The sequence below is a fragment of the Sylvia atricapilla genome, chromosome 4 (genome assembly GCF_009819655.1).
Source record: "Sylvia atricapilla isolate bSylAtr1 chromosome 4, bSylAtr1.pri, whole genome shotgun sequence".
Classification (NCBI taxonomy): Eukaryota; Metazoa; Chordata; class Aves; order Passeriformes; family Sylviidae; genus Sylvia; species Sylvia atricapilla.
The window spans coordinates 1,776,159-1,800,586 of record NC_089143.1 but is presented as its reverse complement, the minus strand read 5'-3'; the positions used below and the strand labels follow the sequence as shown (position 1 = coordinate 1,800,586).

The window sequence follows — 24,428 nt, the reverse complement described above, 5'->3', positions numbered from 1 at the left end:
ACTTTTTGATCCTACATCCAAAGCTGTCTTGTCTTGGTAACAAGCAACAATCTAATAAACACTGAGCTGCACTTGATGATCCTTGAGTGTCTCTTCCAAAATGTCAGCGTTTTCTGTGATATTACTGTACTTCAATAAATATGCTGTGATATTACTGTACTTCAATAAATATGCTGTGCACACACACCCTTCTGAGCAGGGTGTTCCCCCTTGTTTGGTGCACTCCTGACGTGGGCAGGACTGAGATCTCAGTTATTGCTTGACTTTTCATGGAGTGCTATTCAAACTATTCATCTGGGGCAAATGTGCCAGGAGTGTTTTGGTGGATGAAGTCCAGAGCATATCCTCTAGTGTTTGAAACAGAAATAAGGAAATACCTAAGTAAAAAGAAAAGGGGATCTGAAGAGCAAATACACCTTAATGTATTTCAGATTTTTCCATCTGGGGTTTACTTAGGTGTCTGTACACTGTGGGAGTGTCCCGTTGGCTTTTGCTTGAATGGCTGTACATGGGGATTGAAGGCACCAAACTGTGAAAGACTGCACTAGTTGAGTGCCATCATGCTATACCTGACAAAAAGGGAGCAGTGACTTCAGCACAGTGTACTGCTGTAGACTTCAATTTTTTCCTAAAGCTAGGGTATTTTAACTCATTTGTGTAATAAACCTCATCAGGAAGTTTGCATATGAAGTGGGGAATAAAGTCCTTTAGCTCCAAAAAAGTGCATTTAAACTACCCAAAAAAGTCTCCTAGCCACAGGCTGTGAGATCTGTTAGGAAGAATGAATCTTTGTTATGCCTAAACAACTGCATAGCAAAAAAAAAAAGGTGAAATTCAAGAGGCAGAGAGAACAAACAAGCAACAGCAGAGCTAATGAAGAGAGTACATGGCTAGCAGAATTGAAAGGGGAGCTCAGACTCTAAATTCTTCTTGAAAAGTGGTACCATTTTTTATTTTGAGGCCTTTATTGAAAGAGCAGTAATGATTACTTTTAGATGGTGTTCTTGAGCAGAAGAGGCATTTGCAGCCATTTAAGGTGCTTGTAAATGATATTCCTGATTTATCTTGGGACTGTATATTTACAACCATATTTCAGCATTAGAAAATTACTGGTGAACAATCCTGTTGCTGGTTTCGATGAGAGTTATTAAAGTGCTTAGAAGAAGGAAGAGTTTAGGAATGAAAAGCAAATGAAATTTCTAAGGAATTATCTTTAAGGCTGTGTAAACCAAAGTTCAGTTCCTTTATGATATACTTGCTCCAGTATGATAACTTGTTAGCATTATCTTGTTTGTTTTTTTTTTAACTCAGCAGACTGCCTTCATGGTGATGTAGGACAGTGGTGATATATTAAACTTTCTAGCTTGTAATAGTCATCATTTGGCATTACATGACTTACAAGATAGAGTTTATTTTAACTTACGAAGAAAATGAGTTTTGACTGCAGTCTTGCCAAAAAGCTTATCTGAACATCTTTAGAAAGAAAATGTGGGCCTTTTCTGATGGTCATTGTAAATTAGGTGTAAAACACGCTTAACTTGAAATCAGTTGAAAGAGGACTGAAAAAAAAGTAATCTTTATGTCACTGATCCTCAGTGAAAGAATAATCACGGATTATTGTTTTATCAGTACTTTTGTTCATATTCTGGGAAGTGCTGAGATATCGGTAGACATTTAAAATTATGTCATAAGAGATCTTTAGACAGTGAGACTTGACCCTCACTGTATTATGGGAGATGTCTAAGACATGACTGGAGCACACCTAGTACTTCTGTGAGGAGGAAACTGCTGATTCCTGTGAACTTCCCAGTCTGTCATTCCAAAGATATATTCCTCTGTCTGGAGGGGTAAACTGTCTTGAAGGATACAATACACCAAGGAAGATTAGTAGGAAACCCTGCCTTGAAGTGAGACAGGATCTCTATCCCTTAAAGAGAAATAATTGATCTTCAGCCTACAGAATATTTGCTGTAATTTGCTCAGTGCTTTTGGGCTGTGTTATTCAGTAGTTAATGTGATTGCCATTACAGCCATATGTGGATTTAAAATCCATACTTCCTTCAAGTCTTAGACTGATTTACGTATTAAGACCTTGTAAACGGATCTGAAGCTATAAGAACATGTTAAAAATAAAGGCATTCACTAGTAATTAGTGAAGTCCCTTTAACATTCGCTAGTAATCTGTTGGTTTTGGGGTTGAAGTGGGGGAATGAGAGCTAAAATAATAATTGATTAAGTCGCAGTAATCATGACTGGGAGTTAAAGTGATAATTGGCTGATTCAGTCCAGAGAAACCGTTTTTACTGGTTCATTATGGTTTGCATTGATCACAAAAACCACACTGACCCAATATGACCTCCCTCATATTTAGTGTATGGCTTGTATCTGTATCATTCAGCACTGAATGGAAATTGTTGCTGATGTGCCAGTCTTCAGAAAGAGATAATATGATGTAGATGGGAACTGATGTGAAATAAATCCCTGCTAATATCTGATCTCTGGTGCTGATTTCTGTTCCAAAAGTAGCAGTTTCATTTACATTTGCGTAATTGTATACTGGAGTTGCATTTTTGTATGTTTGTTTTGCTATTATTTAAAACAGAAATCTGAGGTAAGTTTTCTCTGAATGCAGTTGTAATCCTCTTGGGTGTTGGGTAGACCTCAAATAGACACCTCAGAATGTAAACTCAAATTAGGAATGAAGGGAGAATACAATTGTATTTTCTACTAGTGCAGGTTTTTTGGTTTGGTTTGGTTGGTTTGTTACAGATGTTCACAGTTTGTTTCAGTTGATTCTAGTATGTCTTCAGCTAGTGAGGCAGAAGAGCTCTGATTTATCCAAAAGCTCTCTAAACTATTAAGCTGCTGTTGTGAAAATATTTCTGATGAGGCAAGTTGTTTAATCTTACTAAATACAAAAATTGCACCAATTCACTAGAGGTATCATTTCCTCGTCATTATCTCAGAAATGGTTCTTATAAACCTGCATTTCTGAAGAATGCTTGACCCATCTTGCCATAGTGACATTGATTTCAGGTGGAATAATAGTCAGTGATGTGAATTACTGGAGCTTATTGTTCCTGTTGGTTTTGGGAGAGGGGGGGCTGATAAAAGGAGGCAGACAGAAAAGGAAAATGCAAGAATATAACTACAAAACAATGCTCTGAATCAGTTTGGCTTTGAAATGGAATGTTTTGTCACAGTGACCTGTTCCTCACTCATGCCATGGTTTCATTTGGCAATGGACACATTCTCCCCACCTCATAACAGAGATTTCAAAACTAAATGTTTTATACTTCTTCAGAGCTTCTTTGAAATCTTTTACTTGCCACTTCTTTGGGGATGTGATGTGTGCATAAGTGTGGTCATGCACTTATTTTTGGAGAGGGAGTGGCACAGCAAGGATATATACCAAGTGTTACAGAAAAGAGAAGGAATTCAATCTAAAGAAACTTAAGATCAGAGAGGAATGGTGGCTTTTGTTGCAGGGAGCTGACTTGTGTAGGTCCAAAGATTCTCCCCAAGCCTCTTAACAGGCAGCCACAGTGCAGAGGAGCACTTGACCTTATTACCACAGCCATAGTTCAGGAGAGCTCATCAACAATGGGCAAAAATCTGTTGGAGCAGCATTAAACATTCTGGAGTATAGAAAAACCTGGCCAAACCAGAAAAAATGCAGTGATTGCAATAATCAAGCCTTTTATAGTCTTAAGCTGGAGTGAAAGGCTTCACTGAAGCTAAATTTGCACTCAGGAAAGTGTCTAGCAGTAAAGAGTTAAATAAAAAGAATGTCATGCATGTGTATGTGATTCTAAATCCAGAAGTGTTACATTTCCTTTGTTGGCATTAGTTTCTGCTGAATATACAGGATATATATGGTGAAGACTAAGCCCTTCTGTTATTGGTCTGAAGTGTTTTAACAGAAGTGTGGCATGCTTGGCTGAAAAGACTGGAGGTTTTAACAGATCAAAGCGTGTGTATTTTGTACTTGCTGGATATTTTTCTGCTTACCCATTTGAGTTGTTCATTAATAATTGAGTTCATTAACAGGAATTTTATCTTATAGAATAAGACTTCCTTTAAGAATCACGAGTGTGTAAAGTAGTGGTACATGGTAGAATTTTGTTTTGAGGGCTTAAAGCAAAACCTTTTGAATGGTTTTTTTGGTTGATATTTTTCCCTCCAAGAATTAATTGCCATCTTTAGCAGTGCTCCAGTTTTCATGGCTCTTGATGAAAAATAAAATGGACAGGAAGCTATTGAAGAGTGCCATTTTTCTCATCTCATGTAATTCTCTACTTGCTGCTGCTGTGAGAGATGGAGTCATCTTATAGTGAGGGGATGTGGACTAACTATTGAATATTCAGGGAAATGGAAGCATCATGAGGTATTTCTGCTAGGATTGCTTTATTTTTCCTGGCTTTTTTTACGATTTTCCCCATCTCCAACCCAGCTGTTCAAAGTCAGCTCCTTTAGTGGCTATGCTGCAATCTACCCTTTTCTCTTGTAACTGTGCTGAGCCTTGAGATTAATGCTTCATGGAGAGGCTTGTGCTGGATTTTAACAGAGACACTCAGTAGAAAGAGGTTTTTAGGAGATCTTGTGTTTTCCCAAGTCACCTGCAAGTGCCTTTGCTGGAAGGAGGCAGATGAGGCAGTGGCTGTACCACTGGTGCACTTCCAGTTCCCAGTTCTGTTCTGTTTCCTAAGAGCCTGTGAAAAGGAAATGCCCAGAATTAGGCAGGAGAGTAAAGCTTTTTAGAATATGTAACAATAAATATTTCCAGCAGTCATTGTTCACAGCTCTGTAATACCCATGTGAAAATATTACCTCAGGAAGGTTAATGGAGAACTCTCACATCATTTTCTCTTTCTTCTCCTGCCCCTTTCTAAATTCACAGTAATAGTGCACCTATTTTTTTCCTTGTTGTTTGTTTGGGGTTTTTGTATGTTTTAATTTTACCCCTTTCTTTGTAAGTTGTGACAATTATTTCATAATACCAAAAGATGTATCCTGACAATGGCAATCTTCTATGTGCTGCAAAAGCATAAAAATGTAAAGCAGGAGAAGTTGACATATCTTTGTCTAGAATACTGGATAAATAATGGATTTAATATGATGGCAAACAAAACTGCTGGAAAAACAAGGGCAGATTTGACCATAATTGAAACAGCTGTTATTTGTACTATCTGTTTTTTGGAGAATAGTTGTTTGAACATTTGACAGCCATAATATTGCCTTATATAGGTTTTGTTCATATTATTATTTAGTACAGGCTGTCTATTTTGTTGGTCTAAGTCGACTACAGCTGGTTTTGTCAGAAGCACTGAGTAGCCATGCACCTGTGATATGCAGTCCTGTTTCTCTTGGCCTTTCTCTTCTAAGTGAAATTGAAGTCTTTATTGCTTTTCTTACATACTCTACTTTTTATCAGCTGAGAGATAAAATTGAAGGCTTTTTTTATTGTAGCAGGCCAGCTTTGAAAACTTTTTAAGTGGATTTTAATTTTCCTTAGATAAGGTCGTATTAAAATTACTGTAGTTTTTACTATTACTATTTTTTTAATTCCTTAATTAAAAAATGACTGTGTAGTTAGAAAATGGAACATGAAGTATGCCGCCTGTATTTTGATCTCTATTTCATCCTTCATTGGGTAATTGCTTCCTTGTTTTCCAGTTCAGCAATTAAGGATGAGGATGAGTGCTTTCCTTTCACTACCAAAACCTGGGATGGTTGGATAAAATGCCTTCTGACATTGCAGTATCCTCTGTGTTGCTGCTTATGGGATGCTTTGATCAGTAGTTGCTTAAACTGAGCAGATCCAAACCTTGGTGTTTGCTTCATGAGAGACCAGGCTGGGTCTAGCAAGGTTCAGCAGCACAGGCTCAGCCCCACGTGAACACAGCAGTTTTATTTTTGGGGCCAACTTGGACCTGAAAAATGGTTAATGGCTTTTGTGCAGCAAAGGAACTGAATTCTCTTGTGGCTGCAGCTGTTAACTCACACAATAGCAAATCATTCCACTGTATAACTGAGAGTTGACCAAGTTTTCTTTTCATGAAACTCAATAGTTAAAATTCTGAACTGTTAGGGAGAATTAATTCAAATAAGATCCTTCTGTATTAGATTTCACTTTTTGTTACCTCTTACTCTTTGACTTCCTTCATTTAAAACAAAACCCATCATGCCTTCCTAATCTTGGATCAGGAGTGTATCAAGCTCTTGTGACAAGATATAACATCATGCATCAAAAACTTGTGGTTCTCTGCTATTGTCAACAGCAACTGTTTGACCACTTGTCATTGTGAAATCAAGCCAACACAGACAAATTGGTCTGTTTTTCCACTATTACTGCATCTCTTCAGGTTATCCTTCTTTTGCCTTTATCACTAATATTGTGAATAGGTGTTTCTCCAGAAGGGATTGGTAATTATTTCAAATGATGTCCATCATAATTTGAAATTTTCACCCTGTAAAAAAGGTGTATGAATGCCCTCTGAAAACAAGATTTCATGTGAGAGAATTGCATTCATTACTCTGTCAGAAACATAACACACACAGATGTGTTGGAACACTGAACTGTGTTTGTCTTGAGTGTTAGAACAGCTTAGTTTTCAGATTGCAAAGAATATTTTCACAGCTTTTAAGGATTGGAAACCCCTCACCCCTTCCTTTAGTAAAAGCATAAATTCTGCAAAAATGGAAGTGGCCACCTAAGAAGAAATTGATGCTGAGGATATCAGTAACTGCTGATTTAACCTAACCTTCATTCAGATTATTTTCTTGATGGATCTGATTAATTATTCTCCTATTTTACAGGGCTAATTACAACCACATCCAGAAAACTTGATCGAGAGCAGCAGGGAGAGCACATACTGGAGGTAAATAATTTATTTAGATTGCTGAAAAGAGGTGACTGTAAGTTCATTGCTCTTTTTACAGAGAATTAAGTTTTCCAGGCTCGATTTCTATATGAAGAATTTTTAAAAAAAGGATTTCAGAAGTAAAATTTCCTTCTCTGTTCGTTATGTTGCAATGCAGATAACCAGGTACTTTACAAAAACAATGTTTGGGGCTTTTTTGCTTAAAGAAGAGTAAAGGTACAGGTTGAATGACTTTTTTTTTTTTTTATATCTCAAACCAAAGATTTACATTCAAATGGTTCAAAGGCATGATTGTTAAAAGGAATGATTCCTCTTTTTATATTTGTGTGTAATTATTGGAATAGCTGTTTTAGCCTAACTTGCTGAGCATAGGCTTGTGGAAAAGAAGTGCAGAATGTTTTTAAAATACAGAGGATACAAAATGATGGGGTGTGAGTAGCCCTATTTCCTGCATCACATGTTTACCAGTCACATCAGTTGCAAGATGTGCATTATAGTCCCTTTCAAAAGCATGAAACTTGTGAAATAAAGCTTTTATTTAACTATTTATTTTATTGAATTAATTGCCTGGTGATTGTAGGTTTTTTTTAGAGCTTTTCTCATTCTCTGTCAAACAACCTGAAAGGAAAACACATAGAGAGCTTTAAGTTTCAGTGTTGTCAAGCAGTGTGATGGCATGGTACTTCCCCTGTAGGGAAGAATTCATATTCACAGTGATCCTGATGTCCTAAGATTTATCTGGAACGTTTACTGTGCCTCTTGTCCTGGATGACAGATAAAGGACTGCAATGAGAGTTGACCAAATTAATGTTAAAGACAGAGGAGCAGCTCTAGACTTACTCAAACCTTGTGAAATCCTTAGACAGGTGTTCCAATAGGAGTGCAGTGACTGCAGAGATGTGGAGATGAATGTATTTATTCCTTGATAAACTATCCTTTTCCATAATTGCAGTATATGTGCAGTCTTCCTGGGCCTTTTGTGTCCCTTTGGTGCATTGTGAGCTGGATAATGCAGCTGTTGGACCAATATTTTTATCATTATTTTCTGTATCAGCTTTGAAAAGAACCTTTTGTACCTAAGTAGCAGTGGGGCAGAATTTCCTCTGCAGTGTGGTTCTACAAGTGATAGTTACAAAATTAATGAAATGGCAGATCTGATTTAGTTCTAGACAAAGAATCCCCATAAATTTTAAAGTAATTGTATAATTCTCTTTTTAAATTACCTCCTCAAATCTGGTTGTCTCAGTTTCCCAAAGCACTTCATGTCCATTATATTGCATTTCTTGACCACTGCTATGTATATTGGTTTTGAAATTGGTAAATCATGATTTTTCTTCTCTATGTATTATACTGGGTTTTTTATTAGATTTATACTGTAAATAAAATGAGCTATGGATCGTTTTCTGATCCTGAGGCCATCAGAAACCCATGTGGCTTTGATTGCTTACACCTTATCCCTGGAACAGGGTGGACACATCCAAGTTGCCTGTTGAAAATCGTGTCTGAATTGTGTGAATTCTCAGGCTGCAGCTAAGCAACGTGTGTGTGCCACTTGTTCTGAACCAAAACTTATGCCAGAGATCATACTCACAGTGTAATGTTATGGGCAGTTGTCTGCTAGAGCAGTCATGCTAATGTAAGCTTCACTTTATAACCTTAAGCTAACATGTACAGGACTCAGAAAGTTTATTTTTAGGATTACAGTGTCACATAATGGCACATAAATCCTCCTGCTTTCGTCATTGTGTATAAAATAGCAGTTTAAGCTCGTTGCTCTTTAGTTTGGAACATTGTTTATTGCTGGTGCAATTCATAATAATTCTTTTTTTTTTTCGTTTTGAATCCCAACTGGTTGTTAAAGTTTTAGTTAAAAGTCTGTGAAGTATCTGACAGAAAAACTCTTAACTACAGAGAGGTACTGACAGACAGCCTGGCCTAAAGCAGCAGTTTTCCCATGTGTTAGTTTTATATTTACAGCTCTGATAATAGGTTGGAAAGAAACCCAGAAATGCACAGAATGGTGGACAGTATTATCACCCAAATGTTGAGTATCTGGCTAGTTAATAGAGCATTGAGATGTTGACCAGATGGGTTGGTGGGTTTATTCCTTTTTGCTGTTAAATTTGATCTTGGATTGCACTTCTGCTGACATAATAGCAGCTAATATGCCCTATTTTTTTATTCACAATTTGTGTTTTTGAGTTCCAAGTCACACTTTCTTATGGAGTTGTTTTAGATTAGCTTCATGTTGTTCCCTCATATTTTAATATACTCTTGGTTATGTCAGTAATGCCTTCAAAACCAATGTTGCATTAAAATCAAACAGATACTTCTCAAATTTGCCTTTGTTATTTGCTTGGTTCAGTTGCAATGCTAATTTTATGTTAATGGACATGTTATCCCATATCCCTTGTAATTTCCTCATTTGGGATATGCTTGGGTTTTCTCACTGGGTGTGGTTGGGATTTTTTGGTGAACTGAGAGATAATGTGGTGGTGCTCCATTACAAGTACTAAAGAAAGCAGATATTCATATATGTGGAAATCATATCACCTATTAGAGATGAGCATGAATATTTGCATTTCATGTTGCATTTCTTGTGTCCAAATATGAAGAAAATAGCTGAATATACTTTTGAATGTCTTCTGTAAATACATAATAGCTTTAGGCAATTGCTTTAACTGAATTTAGGGGACGACTGAACAGTTGTTTAGGGAATTTTAGGAAAATCTCCTTTAGGGAGGAGCGTTGTTGGAAGATCCATGTTTGAGCTCTAACTTTACCCTTGTGAATAAAAACAGGTGACTGTAACAGACAACGGGACTCCTGCAAAATCAACGATTGCACGGGTGATTGTGAAGGTCTTAGATGAGAATGACAACAAGCCTCAATTCTTGCAAAAATTCTACAAAATCCGGCTTCCAGAGCGCGGCAAGCCCGAGCGAGAGAGAGCTGCCAGGAGAGAGCCCATCTATCGAGTGATTGCTGCAGATAAAGATGAAGGCCCCAATGCAGAGATCTCCTACAGCATTGAAGATGGTGATGAACATGGCAAATTCTTTATCGAACCAAAAACTGGAGTGGTTTCATCAAAGAAATTTTCCGCAGCGAGAGACTACGATATCCTTTCAGTGAGTGAAAATCTTGTAGATCATGAATATGTAAGAGTGTTCTTTTATCTGTTCATTTTTTAGTCAGTGGCTGGCAGGTGAGTGACTGCAGTATCTGAAGGAAGAAAGCTCCAACAAATCCAGAAGTACTGTTTTGTGTGTTTGTTTGTGGGTTTTATTAAAGGATGATTTGAGATGTTTGTGTTGTGTATTAAGAAGTGCTGTTCTTTCCCAGAGCTTGACAGATAATTTATGTCACGAGGGAACATAAACAATCAGTTTGACTCACCTTCAGGAAAAAAAAGCAAAATAAAACTGAATTTATGGCAACATTTTGCGCTGCTATCAGGTGCTGCATACTTTTTCTCCATTTGCTGTCCAGATAATGAAGGGCAAGTGGCACTTTGAGAGACACTTAACCTTTTTGGAAATATCTCACACGAGCAAACACGCTTGGAGCTTATTACTGCTTTCTGTTTATGTGACATAATGATTTATGTGATCCTGTAGCCTAAAAGACGTGTCTGTTTCACAGATTAAAGCTGTAGATAATGGTCGGCCACAAAAATCTTCGACGACACGGCTTCACATAGAGTGGATTCCAAAGCCTGTCCCACCCACAGAGCCTATTTATTTTGAGGAATCATTTTTTTCTTTTACGGTGATGGAAAGTGACCCAGTTGCTCACATGATTGGTGTAATAGCTGTTGAACCTCTTGGAACACCACTTTGGTTTGACATAACGGGTAAGGATGCCTTAAGGGCCTTTATTATTAGAAACAAATGCATGGTGTCTGAGATACTGGAGGGCTCATTGCAGCTTGGTTTTAATCACTCTTCCAAATAATGCAAGGTTTTGACGTTCTTTAAATGCAGATGTGGATTTTATAAGGCAAATTATTTAATTTTTATCGACGCCGCTGTGTATCAGAGATTAAAGCTAAGTTGCAAAGTATCTGCTGTGTTGCAGTTTTAAAATTGATTTATGAATATTGTGTCACTGGAATGAAAACTGATGAAGTCAATCTCATAGACTGGATGATAGGAAAGGAAACAAGATGCTAGTTTTCTGCAGATCAGGGTAGTGTGCTCCAAAAGAGATTTTACAGTTCACAGGGATTTCTTCTCCTCTGGGCTGCCTCTCAGTTTGCTGTCCTGTGATTCAGTACTAAAAGGAAAGCTTGCAATGTTCCTAACCCCAGCAATCTTCTTCCTGTGCATATTCTTTCTACTAAATCCTATCTTAACCTCTGCCATTGAAAGGGGATTTCTAACCAGTAACATGACTATATGTTGATGTCATGGTAACAGAATTAATAGTGCTTTTTTTGAAGTTTAGACTTAGTCACTAGTCTTCTGAGCACTAGTAATACACAGAGTGTTCACTGCATAGCTGATAGTAAAACCAACTTCTGTTGTGTGTTGAGTGTGTTAGAATCAAGGAGAATGGCATAGCTTTGTTCTAGGAGAGGTGCCTTGTAGCAAACTGCTTCAAGGATTAAGTAAACTCTTTCTGTCACTTTATCAGATTTTTGATAGATTTGTTACTCAATAATAATAAATAGTGCGATTTTTCTACTACATTCACGAGATAAGGATCTTTTTCATCTTGGTTCCTACTGAAATCTTTAGCCGTGATTATGATGTTAAGTTGCTGGGAAGAGCATATTTTAAATTATTTCTCAATAATTTAAGTATTTTAAACATCTGTTTTGGTTGTATGCATTTCCTGAGGTTTACTGAGAAGGGCAGCAGTTAAAAATAAAGTTTATGAAAGTGATACAAGTGGCAGGAATATATAAACGCCAAATCGTTATTTTCAGAAAATTTTCAAGAACATGTAAACAGAGACAATTCTTCCCTAAAATCGTGCTTTGTGCATGAATAACAGCTGTGATGATAATTATAATCATTGCTAATGCATTAAATACTTAAATAGAATTTTTGAATGGTTCTTTCAAATGTATTCCTTTAAAAAAAAGTTCCTGACTGAATAGATTGTAATCGAATAAAAAGTGTTGGTGTTTAGACAAATCTAGGGGTTACAGATCTGTAGAACTCTCTAGAGGAGCTAAAAAATTGAGGATGCTTTATTGCATTCTCATTGGAGCACAGTTCTGCATTAGAGGTGTTCTGGAACTGAGCTCTTTCACTGTTCTCCCAAACACACCCAGTAGAAAAGCAGAAAGTATAAAAATGAGTGAGCAGGAAAAATGAGACGGTATCACACATTCCAATTCAAATTAGGGTTATCCAGTCAATAGCAAACAAATATCTGTACACTAAAATGAGTCCATTAAATGAAAGGTTAAGAAAGTGACATTGCCAGAGATGAAAGAGAGTAGATAGAATAGGCCTCAAGAGTTTTTTTGAGTCTGAACACAGTACAGCAGTGATGTTTTCTGGGGCCTTTTATTAGCAAAATTTGTTAATTAGATTGGCAATGTGCTTTTCTATTGTTCTTAGCATGCTTCAACTGCTGTGCACTCTGAACAGTGTGTACATCTGAATAGAATTCTGATTGAGAGTGTTATTTTGATCTGCTCTTTCTAAGTATGCTGCACAGTTTGGACATTTACATAGTTTTATTGTATGCCTAAAGCAGCAAATGAATGATCTTTTCCTGCTCTTTTTAGAAAGATACATAAAGAGAACTTCAGTGGGGAAAAGAGCATTACTTGTCCAAGCTTTGTAAAATAAACCATTTCATTTGGACGGTTTTCTTAGTAAAAGTGTTTTGGAAAATTTGATATTGTGATCATGTTGTGAAGTTATGGGTTACTCTTACAGGTGGTCACTTTACTGCCCTCTTTGACTGTTTCTAATAGCATGAATGAATTTGATTGACAGCTTTCCTTTGTGTTCTGTGCTTGCTTTCCATGCTTTCTTTCTTTTTGGCTGAGCCAGGAGACAAGCTTGCTAGTGAAGTATTTTACATCTTACAGATGGCTTGTGACCTGAACTGTACAGCAGAAGGTATCTGCTGAGATCACATAATTTATTACCAGATTATGAGATCTGAAATGAAAGCGTACATTTATAAACTATTTATTTTATTAACCCTTCGGAAATCAAAGTGCTCACGGTTGCATTTGTGACAGGTTCGTTTTTGTTTTGTTTTGTCATCATTACATTTATACAGCATCAATTCTGAGCATCCAGTTTTGGCTTTGGCCAAAACTGTTGCTGTTACACTTTCAAGTGTACTAGATGCAGAAGTTTGGGTTGAGTTCTGCTTCAGCGGATCACCAGATATCACTACTGCTAAAAATATAGGCAAGACCCTGGTGATTTTCTTGATAAGGGAGGGAAAAATGTTGGTTAGAGAGCTTGTCCTTGTGTCAGGAAAACTGATTGTACCAATTCGTGCTCATTCGCTTTACTCTTCCCTTAAAGTGTCGAGAACTTCATTGAGACATCTGAGGAAATGGTTTTGCCTGCCAGCTATGAAAGGAAAAGCTAGATTCAGCTTCTAAAGCTGACATACTGCACAAAGCCCATTAAAAATAATTCATGTACATCTGTTAAGAAAAGAAAAAAGCTGCTGCCTTCCATGATGTCCAGTTTCTATCCATTTGAGTGATTCAGAAACTGCTGCTGGGTCAGTAAAGAGGAATTGGCTTTCAATTGAATTGGAAAAATGATGCCATGTTGGTAATTATCAAATATCTCAAATCCAGTGAAGCAGAATCCAGCCCATCTTTCCTAAACTGATATGTTTGTCACGCAGTGGAACCTTCTAAAGGTGAAATCCTTTTCACATGTGAATGGGGGCTCATTTCAGTATTTACTGTTTTTTTCTTGGACTGAGTTCAAATTTGCAACCTTTGGAACTTCACCCTCTCACTTCTGACATTGGCTTTTCATAAAAGGCATTTAGTGATTTGCAAAGCTTAGCATGTATAATCTTGTTAAAGAAAAAAAAAAGGCACTCAGATGGTATCTGAATGCTATCTGCTATCCTTTTAAAATATAATTAGAAAAACACATGCCCATAATTAGAAGAAATTGGTTTGCAATATCTAGCGCTGGCTTGACCAAAATAAAAATTGATTCTTCCCATTTTAGGCAGTTTATTGAGAGGTCTGAAGCAATTGCAGTTAAATGGCAGTATTCATCATCACTAATAGTATTTGGACTTAATGGACACTGCATTCTCAGGACAGCCTGCTCCGGGTGGGCAGCAGGATGATCAATTAAATGTTTAAGCAACTGAGTGTAGCTATTGATCTACACAGTTATTTAACTATATTTCAAAGAGTAATTTGAAAATTTCACAAGGGAAATTAAGATAATTTGCTTCAGAAAAGGAGCTTGGCCGTATTTAAACATTGGGCATTTAAACGTTTAGTGCTGCTCTGAATCCTGCCTATCTCCATGAGGTAGTGAACGCTTTAGATACTCAGCATTAAGATGAGAATCCTTTGGAGGTACTGCAGCTTTTTCAGCCTTATCTATAGTCATATATGAAGATAATAATATGTACTGTGCTCCAAAAGACAAAAATTGACTCTGTGTCTGACTTGGGATTTTAACGTATTTTGATAAAAAGTACGTTTTTCACTTATTAGCTGACAATCTGCCCAAAAACAACTGTTGCATTTGATGCAATAATTCTCAATATCCTGCTATATGGAATCATAGAATTCCATGGATTTTTTTTTAAATAAAGAATCTTGCTAATAACAATGTCCCAGCTGACTTTCCACGAGCCAGGCAAGTCAGCTTTGTCCAAAACGCCTCAGTTTTAAATATCAATTAGTGAATATCATATGGTTACCAGGAAAAAAACCTAAAGTATTTAAACTAAATGTGTGTATATGTATATATAGCTCCACCTTCATTAAGCATTGGAAGACAGAACATGCTCATACATGAAAACAACGAAGCAAAAATGCATTATATTAACTTCTCCCTCTCACAATTTCCTGAACAAGGTGGCAACTATGACAGTCGATTTGATGTGGACAAGGGCACAGGAACTATCATTGTTGCAAGACCTCTTGATGCAGAGCAGAAATCAAATTACAACTTGACAGTCGAAGCAACAGATGGAACCAGATCTATCAGCACTCAGGTAATGAACATTCTGATGAAGCACTTAAAAAAAAGAGTATGTAGCTGGAGAGTGGGGAAGGTGTTGGGTTTTCTTTTTAGCATTTTTTTAATCCTAGACAATCAACATGGTTTATTTAAATTAGGGACTTTGTCTAATACAGAAGTAAATTAGGGACTTCTTCTAAAATAGAAGTAAAACCGATAGAACCAGATCTATCAGCACTCAGATGATGAATATTCTGATGAAGCACTTAAAAAAAAGAGTACGTAGCTGGAGGGTGGGGAAGGTGTTGGGTTTTCTTTTTACCATTTTTTTTTAATCTTAGACAATCAACATGGTTTATTTAAATTAAGGACTTTGTCTAAAATAGAAGTAAATTCTGATATTCACAGAGCCACTTTGTTTGGTGGCTTAGGTATAAGGTGGTGTTTTATTTTACTGTAGTCTGAACCAGCAGCTTTTATGTTATAACATGTTCCTACAGCTAAATAAATGAAAACAGAAACTAAGCCCCTCTGCATGCATGACTTTCTCACAAGAAAAGGATTAATACTACTCATCTGAATTACTCCTCTTTACAAGCTCCCCCAAAATCACCACATAAATTGATTACTGTACTTGAAATTTAAAGACAATCCTTTTAAAATAGTGTGGTTCCCCTTCCCCTGGAAGATCTGTGGATGACCAGTTGTGCAATGTCCAAGTCATGTTTTATATGAAACTGAGCTGCTTTTTCTGCACAGTGTACATACAGAAACAAGGTTTAGATTATAACATCTCTTTGTGTTGTCCCAAATACTTTATTTAGTTTTGGTGGAAGCAGAGATTGTTTAGCAATCTCCAAAAAGCAGCAGCCTCAGACAAACCAATGTTTTAAAATTACCTTTTTACTGAGGCTCTGTGATGATGGCAGTTCTTTTCAATTGGACTAATTGCACTTAACAGTGCAGAAGCCTTTTGTGACAGTACTGGAGATAATTCATAGTAAAGTACCTTATGATGTATATCCCAGCTGGTTTTCCCATCTAGTTTCTTTCCCCAGCCCAGAACCTGAATATATTTGAAAGTTACAGTTTAGCTGAGGTTGGTGTAAATAGAGCCATTGTTATAGAGAAGCTTCTCTTTTATTCCAAATAGAAAGGAAAGGTTTTATTTATCAATTAAAGACTATTGGACTTGGACAGTGATGTGTCTGTATTATCTACCCCTATCATTGACCTGCCCTTCAGGCACTCAAAGAGCAGTAAGTGGGTTGCTGCTGTCTTTTCTGTACGCAGAGATCTGTGCTACAAATGCAGTTTCATCTTGTTCAGCTTCTGTGCAGTGCATATGTTTTTCTGTTATCTTTTCTAATGTCTTATATGTCGTCTTCTGCTTTTGGCAAGAGGAAAAGATGTTTCTTGTCAATGTTCAGGATTTTAAACAGAACCTTTATTTCACTGACTGCAAGTCTGGAGGCTTGATAGGTCAAATAGAGTAAATTTGATAGTAGAAGGTGATCAAGTTTAGCAGTTTCCTTTGAGAAGTGCCTTTTCCTTTAAAGGTGACAATTGTGAGTGATTTTTCTAACCATGAACCTTCAAAGACAGCAACATGTTTCCCAGTAGGAACTTGCTGCAATCATAGCTGTAGTGCCATTGCCTCTGGTGCTGATAACCATCATAAAAGGTTTGGAGAATCCTGCTGTAAACTTATAAAATTTGCCTACTTGTAGTAAAAATGTTGAGCAGATTCACTTCTAGAGATTACAGAATGCTGGATAGAAGGCAGGAATTACTTAAGACAAAAAACAGAAGAAACACAAATTCAGCTAAAAGTCAAAAAGACAGCAAGAGGCTTTTTCATAAACATTTCTCCCCCCCCCCACCTCAAAAATGCATTTAAAAATGCCATCATACACTGTGTTGGGGTAGCCTGGGGACCAGGAAAGGATTAATATGGGGCCTTGGTGAATGCAGGTAGCCTATCCAGTGCTGCTGCTTGCACAGCTGAACTTATGCAGATGTCCTGAGCTGTCACAGTTGAACCATAATTGCTTTGTCTTTTAGAGCAACCAAGAATTGGAAGGTCAAAAAATTGCTTTAACGCACACTCCTTCTCTTCCTCCGAGTTATTTGATTCATTTAGCTCTTCTTGGGAATGCACAGTGTAGCTTTTGTTCAAATTCTTTAAATTAATTTTTCACTTCAGCATTTTATAAAGCTAAGTGAACATTACAAACATTTTCCCCACAGCACTGTTCTCCAGAACTGGAGTAGTAGTCTCAAGTTTGTCATTTCTGTGATTGCTTTTTCTGTGATTGTTTTTTCACATCTTTCCCTTCCTCTCTCAGTTAGGCTTGGCAGGACCAGAGATGGTGGTTTCTGTTACAAACAGGCACAAAGAGTTCCTTTGTGTTGTTTTCCTTTTGCCAGGCTGGTGGGATGAGCACAAGTCACACTATTGCTGTTGGAGTGTCCCTGGGGTGGATTAGATTGAGGAGTGTGCACTCCTTCAAACTCTGCAGCAGTTGGTGCATCATCCCGATTTTAATTGATTCTTTTATCTCCCCCAAACTTCAGGCCCACCCAAATGCACTAATCTGTTAAAATAACTCTCAGGACTATCCCTCAAAAGATGCATTTCAGATCAGGCTTCAGTTGAGGGGTAAAAAAATGTTGATGCAAAATCAAAACTGAAGGTGTGATTTATGGCTGCCAGTGTGTAAACTCCATTACTCACTGCTGAAATACTGATGATTAAAGTTTAAATGCTGATGTGGCACTGGATTCTTCTAAGAGCTGATAAACAGTTAAAATGGAGTGACAGGCAAAAGAAATTCTGAAAATTCTGAGTGCATACCTGAGGAGCAACAATACAGAGCTTTTAGCCTACAAAGTAATTGCTATAAACACTGGATATACAGTAAACAATTTAACAGATCTTGATTAACAGCAGAGTAAGTAATTTTACATTTAAATTGAGAAAGGAAATGGCATTTGCAAGAAATTGGGGAGGGGCACAAGAAATGAAAATTGTACTGTGTAAAAGTAGTGTATTGAATCTGGCTTTAAACTGGAAGGCATTTGCTGGCCTTGGGCCATTAACATCTGTAGAGCATTTGACTCTTTTAAATAGTCAATTATTCAGTGAAATAGTTTTTATTTAAAAAAAGACTTCAGTTAAATAGCTTTTTTGAAAAATAAGGCAATAGTAGGCGTGGAGACTTATTAGAATTTTGCATGCATCTAAATGCCAAATGCATGAGGCAAAGCAAGGACAAACAAATTCCAGGCCTACAGTAGTGGAGTTTGACATGATGTTAGAAATTACTAGTGTCACACTTGGAAGGATTATGATTTAAAATAAAAAATAAAAATAAAAATACAGAAACAAAGTAACTAAATTCTACAAGTGAGTGTACCTAGGTACTGAAACAGAAAATGTTATTCACCTGCTGTAAGTGTGATAAATGAACTATTAAATTGATTTTTGGGGAAAATATAAACTATCTTGTTTCTAGCTGTAGCCATTGCATTCATTGGTGTGTATATCAATTTTTTTCATTGAAAGTAATGCTTCAGGTGGTTAACAGCTAATTGCAGCATTTTACCTATTGCTTTGCTATTGCAAAAGAATTGATCTTGCTTTATGCAAAATTTATATGGATATGATACTTTGTGAATGAAGTATAGAATAATCTTCATTTACTACATTTTTGCATGCATTTTTGCTTGTGATTACACTGCTCTACAGAAACATTTAGAACTGGAATGAAGTTATATTATCACTGGATTATACAGCTTATATTTATGAAAATTATTATAAACATGTCAATGTAACTATAATGTAGTTATGGGACAGGAGTAGATTTTAAACTCCACATAAAACCAGTAAGTGAAAAATGATATTAAAGCAATCTAAGGGAACATTATATTTAAATATTGCACATTGAGTGTTATATGTCACTGGCACATATCTCCTCTCAGAAGCAATCAATACATCCCTATGCAAATTTAGGTTTCACCTGCCTGATTATTAATAGATTTGAAGTCCTTCCTCAAAGTAATCCTGGGCTGCTTTGTTCTCTGTATAACCAGTGTGCATTGCTCTCTCTCACTGGGATGTGTGGGCAGAAGCCTATGCATATTTTTACAAAATGAGTAAAGTTTCTTTAGTTCCAGAACATTTTGTTTGAAAGATAATGTTATGATCTGCTGATTTCAAGCTTTTCTTGACATCATCTTGACATATTGCATTTCTTTCATGTGCAACTCCTTTCTCAAGAGATAATATTAACATATTTCATTTGAATTGAATCTTATAGTTCCATTGAGAAATGTTCAATAGATAGTTTTATTTTATGCTACATGTTATGTTTAGAATAACATAAGTTCTTCATGTATTTTGTTCTCAGACACACTAAACCATATTTTTTTTTCTATAAGTCTTTAAAGCTGCACTTAAAATTATTTCTGCAAATGCTTTCCATTTAATTTCAAGGTCTTGACAGTTTACATGAAATTTTGGTCCTCTTACCTTTAAAAGGTAATTGCACATCTAGCAGCTGTCACTTAGCCTCAGTAAGAATTCCTGAATTGAAAACAGGATTTCCTTAGTGGACTTATTTTATAATTATTTAATAGTTTACTTTGGAAAGAGCCTCTGGAGTTCTAGTTAAAACTCCTGGTCAAGGCAGAGCAAACTGCAAAGGTGATCCAGTTTTTCAGTGACTCATCAGGTTCTAACTGCCTGGGGTGTCTGGGCACAACACCTCTTCCTCAGACTGGCTTTTGTACTGGTGGTTAACAGCTCTGCTTGAAGAAAATTTCCTCTTACTGGAGCTTGTGAGTGTCACCTCCTGTCCTTTTACTGTTCATCTCTGAGAAGAGTCTGGCTCTCTTTCCTGTCCCCTCCTGTGAACAGGCTGCTTTTCAATCCCCACTGATTTTAATGACCTCTCATTGGATTTATTTTGTCAAGGTCTCTCCTGTACTTCAGGGCTTTTAAAATTGTAGTGGATCTACATTCCCACCAGTGAGTGTCAAACAGAAGGGGGTAATTCCTTCCCCCTGCCCTTATTAAAGCAGCCAGTGTGCAGAGTTAGACAAGTTAGCAAAAGGGAACCCATCAGGTCACATTGTGGTTGTCCACCAGAATTTGTCCAGGGGCACAATGTAATAACACCACTGAGAGAAAAATGAATCCTGGAGTAGGTAGATAAAACACTTTTTCACTTGAGTTTAAGGTAAACATTGGATTTTTCATACATTTTAAAATGATTGCAGTAATATATGAAGCTGTGTATTTGTAGTTGTGTTTACCAGTGTGGAGAAAAACTGCAGCCTGAGCAACTAATATGACAAGTAATGGAATACCTGAGCTAACCATTTATGGTGACTGAGTCACCACGTTTATTTCTTAGCAGTATTTTTTTAATAATTCATATTTAATAATGCTATACATTTTGAGGAGCAAACTCCTTATCTGTTTAGCCCAACAGTACTTTTTAGGGGATGTCTCCTGATGTATCATTTTAATTACTTTGCTGGCTATTTCCAGAGTTGATGCTAAATCCTGATCAATGACTCACTTTTCAGTTAAGCTGGTTCCATATATCTGTGGTCAGTCCTGCAGTTACTGATGTTTGTTTTACAGTCATTACATTCCTGGAATTGAACTTAGCAGTTTGCATGGTTGGTTTTTTTGGTTTGGTTTGGGGTTTTTTTTTTGGTGCTCCATTCTAGAAATGCTGTTTTTTTCTTTATTTGTTTTGTGTACTACCAGCAGCATAGGTGGCCATGTCTTCTGCTCCAAAGATTCACTTAACAGAATTACTCAGTAGTTGTATACCTTCTCACTCCCAATTTTAACCTAAGTTTCTGTGTTTCCCCATTTGGGAGTGGAAATAGACATAAACTTGAATACCAATTTTAATTTAAATTCATTGCATTTAACACCATTGCAATTTCACTTTGTTTTTTTTTCCTGAGTCTGACCTTAATAATTTTTTGGGGTGGAAATTTGGTAAAAATTGGTGATGAGTTCATTTTGAAAGCACAGTATCTCTCAATGAGGTGTTGTAATTGTATATGGCCTTTAAAACTTCCATTTATGCAAAAATTATTTTATAGTTTGATTTGTATTGAATGTTAGGGTTTTATGCTTTTTTAAATTTTGTTTAATTGTTTGTTCATCTTCATTTGGTATAATTTTTAATTTTCCTGAGCACCATTGTTCAGTGAGCAGCTGTTTTTACTCAAATGTTTTGTGAGTGTATTAGACCCTTTTGTCTAACTGCTTCCAAGAGGCATTAAAATGTATTTTATTTATATAAAATTTAAAAAGAGACTAACAGCCGTGCTTGTGTTGCTTTATTGCATCCTGTCTAACCATGAAAATGTAAAAAGATAACATTTGTAACATAATACATATTCTTGCTTTTCATTTTCCAACTGAATTTTTTAGTTAATGTATTTAAAAACTTGTCCTAATATGTATCCTGGGTCACGTACCATTAATATTTCTCCCCACTGAAAGTCAATATTTATTCTAGCTCTTTGTTTCTTTTTTTTTATCTCTTTCTAATCCGTGACAAAACCAAACTTCTTAGTCTCCATAGCAACATCTTGCAAGGGATTTTATCAGTGTGCCAAATTCAGTTTTAGAGTAAGATGCTAGTTTTGCTAAGTTCACATTTCCTCTTCATGTACCAAGAGGTATGGCATTTCCTAATTATTTGCCACCACCAAGATTCATCTAATTTAGTTTCTATTGCATGCAGTTTGGTACCTTGTCTAAATTACATCTGTAGACTCCACCAGTTACCAATGGAAAGCAGTAAGTGTCTTCAAAGAGCAATTTAACCCACTTACAATATTTTAAGTACCTGTTTTAAAAACCTGTTTATATCTAGCCCTTGAAAAATGTATACAAAGCACCTCACCCTTGGATGGATAAAAGCATGGCTGCAGCACGTTAAGAAGTTGAATTTAGCTGTCTGCTTGCCAACTCCTTGTCATTATTGTTACTTGTCTGATGTTATCACTCTTGGAGGGATGGGATGGTGGCTGTCTGTCTTCCCCTTTTTATACAAAACATTGGTGCTGTGGAAAGCAAGTGGAGGTGCAGGGATCTTGTGTGGTTCCAGTGAGCAATATTATACAAAGACACCATTTGAAGCATCTGATTTAATTTAACTATAACTTCAGAGGGGTCATGTTGGTGACCAGTGAGCTGTGCTGAAATTGTGTGACGTTGCTGGAGAATACTGAACAATACCACCTGCAGTTTTCCAAAATAATGCACTTTTGTGGCAGTTCCACCACTTTTCTATACTTGCCTAGGTTTTGTAGATGTGGGGGGCTGAAAGAGAACTGGTTTTATGTGATGGCAAGGAGAAGTATTATGCATGCACCACCTTGAAAAAATATTAGTTAAAATTGTAAATTTGCATTCCAAAACAGGATTTTTTTACCCACTGTAGGATCCATATCGTATATTTTTATTTTTAATTCAAAAATTAACAAGGATTTTTTTTTTTTTGGTCTTGGTTTGGGCAAAAATCATTCTCTTTAAGATGTTTATCTAAGATGTTTCTGGTTGTACAGATTTCTGGTTTGACTTTGGGGAAGGTGAGGCAGATTTGGCTTTAATGACATACTTCTTCCCTACAAGTCTTGGATCTCTCCTCCTCCCCAGCAACATAAAATTGTCTTGAGATGGTATTACTTCATATTATGGTCTGATTTTTAATGAAGTATCCTCCTTTCATTTCTTTTTTACCAATATCATCAATGCATTCCTCTTCCTATTGTATCATTTCAGGTGTACATCAAAGTTATAGACACAAATAATCACAGACCTCAGTTTTCTTCATCAAAATATGAGTTGTTATACCTGAGGATACCTTACCAGAGACAGAAATTCTGCAGTCAGTGCCACAGACAGAGATGAGAAGAATAAACTGATTATACTATGCAGGGCAGCACTGACCCCATTAGTCTTAAAAAATTTCGTCTGGACCCTGCAACTGGCTCCCTTTATACCTCAGAAAAACTGGATCATGAGACCATGAACCAGCACATTCTCACAATAATGGTAAGTACACGTGAGGTTTCTTCTGTTGGGAAGGACAAAAAGATACTTTTTCATGTCCATTTAGGCCCCATGATTCAAACATTTATTCCTATGTTTAATTTTTTACGCACCCTGCAACTGCTTGCACTTTGATTACTGCTGAAATCAGGTGAGCTGCTGAAATAACAGTGCTAATTACTAGTGATGTACAGTGCTAAATTACTAGTGATGTGCTGACTGCTGCAGGTTCGTGTAGGTGAATCCACGATGGCTGGGACAAGGATTCTGCCAGCCTGGATATTCTAGGACAGTGTGGGTTATTGCAGGGGTAAAAGGCCTTGCCTTCAGCCACCAGCCTGGGCTGGAGGGGAGTCAAAGAGAGAGGGAGAGACCAGAACAGCAGGGCTGAGAGCTGAGAGAGGAAAGGGAGAGATCAAAGGGCAGGGGGAGAGAGCAGGAGGAGAGCGAGAGCAGGGGGAAGAGGGAAGGGGGAGAGTTAAGAGGTAAGAGAAGAGGTAAAAGAGTTAATAGAGTACAATCGAGGAGCAGGAGAGGTAGAGTAGTGGAAGGAGAGGAGGAAGAGGTAAAGAGGGAGAGAGTTAAGAGAGTGAGGTCCTTGTTACAATACATTATATCTCCCTTTTGTGATGAAATCTTCTAATTACGGTGACCAACCAACACAGAACCAAAATCCTATAGAATCCACATACAAGCCTATAAGAACTACTATATACCATACTGTGTTATATTTTAAACTCTAAAAACTACTCTTTAGACTTCTGTTTTGCTACATTGACCTTTGGATCCCTCAGCCAGCAGAAAGGGATTGTTCAATCAAAAGGGATTCTCCTTCCGCTAGACCATTGTTTTCAGGTTCTATAGTAACTAAGACTCGCATCCTACAACTCAAGTCAGCTTTCATTTCTATTTCGATATAGGTTTTCATATTTTCAGAATCTTTTGCTAAGCAATCATATTTGTAAGGTTTCCCTGATTCCATCTTCCCCAACAGTGTCGAGATCAGGACGTTCCTGTGAGCGCAACTACGCCAGAGTCATCATTATGTCAGCGACACAAAGTGATCATGCCCCATGGTTCACCAGCCCTTCCTACGAGGGACGAGTCTATGAGTCAGCAGCTGTTGGGTCAGCAGTGCTCAGGTTACAGCACTGGATAAGACAAAGGGAAAATGCAGAAATCGTGTACTCTATTGAATCAGGTATATTCGCTTCCTTACGTTTTTCAGTCCGGTGAACTCGCTGATGAGTTTTCGACTGTAGCTGGGTAAAAACACATCTCTGAAAAGAAGGGGCAGTG

At 37.0% G+C, this 24,428-nt stretch overlaps 1 protein-coding gene across 1 annotated transcript in view; it reads left to right on the top strand.

Annotated features, from left to right (window-relative positions):
* The window catches only part of FAT1 (FAT atypical cadherin 1), a 104,051-nt gene that overhangs the window by 45,830 nt on the left and 33,793 nt on the right, over window positions 1-24,428 (top strand). The window contains 10 exon segments of the mRNA XM_066316915.1: window positions 6,820-6,881; window positions 9,686-10,015; window positions 10,530-10,740; window positions 14,932-15,071; window positions 22,860-22,920; window positions 22,923-22,964; window positions 22,967-22,999; window positions 23,002-23,132; window positions 24,124-24,145; window positions 24,148-24,330. Of these exon segments, the coding sequence (XP_066173012.1) occupies window positions 6,820-6,881; window positions 9,686-10,015; window positions 10,530-10,740; window positions 14,932-15,071; window positions 22,860-22,920; window positions 22,923-22,964; window positions 22,967-22,999; window positions 23,002-23,132; window positions 24,124-24,145; window positions 24,148-24,330 (1,215 nt within the window).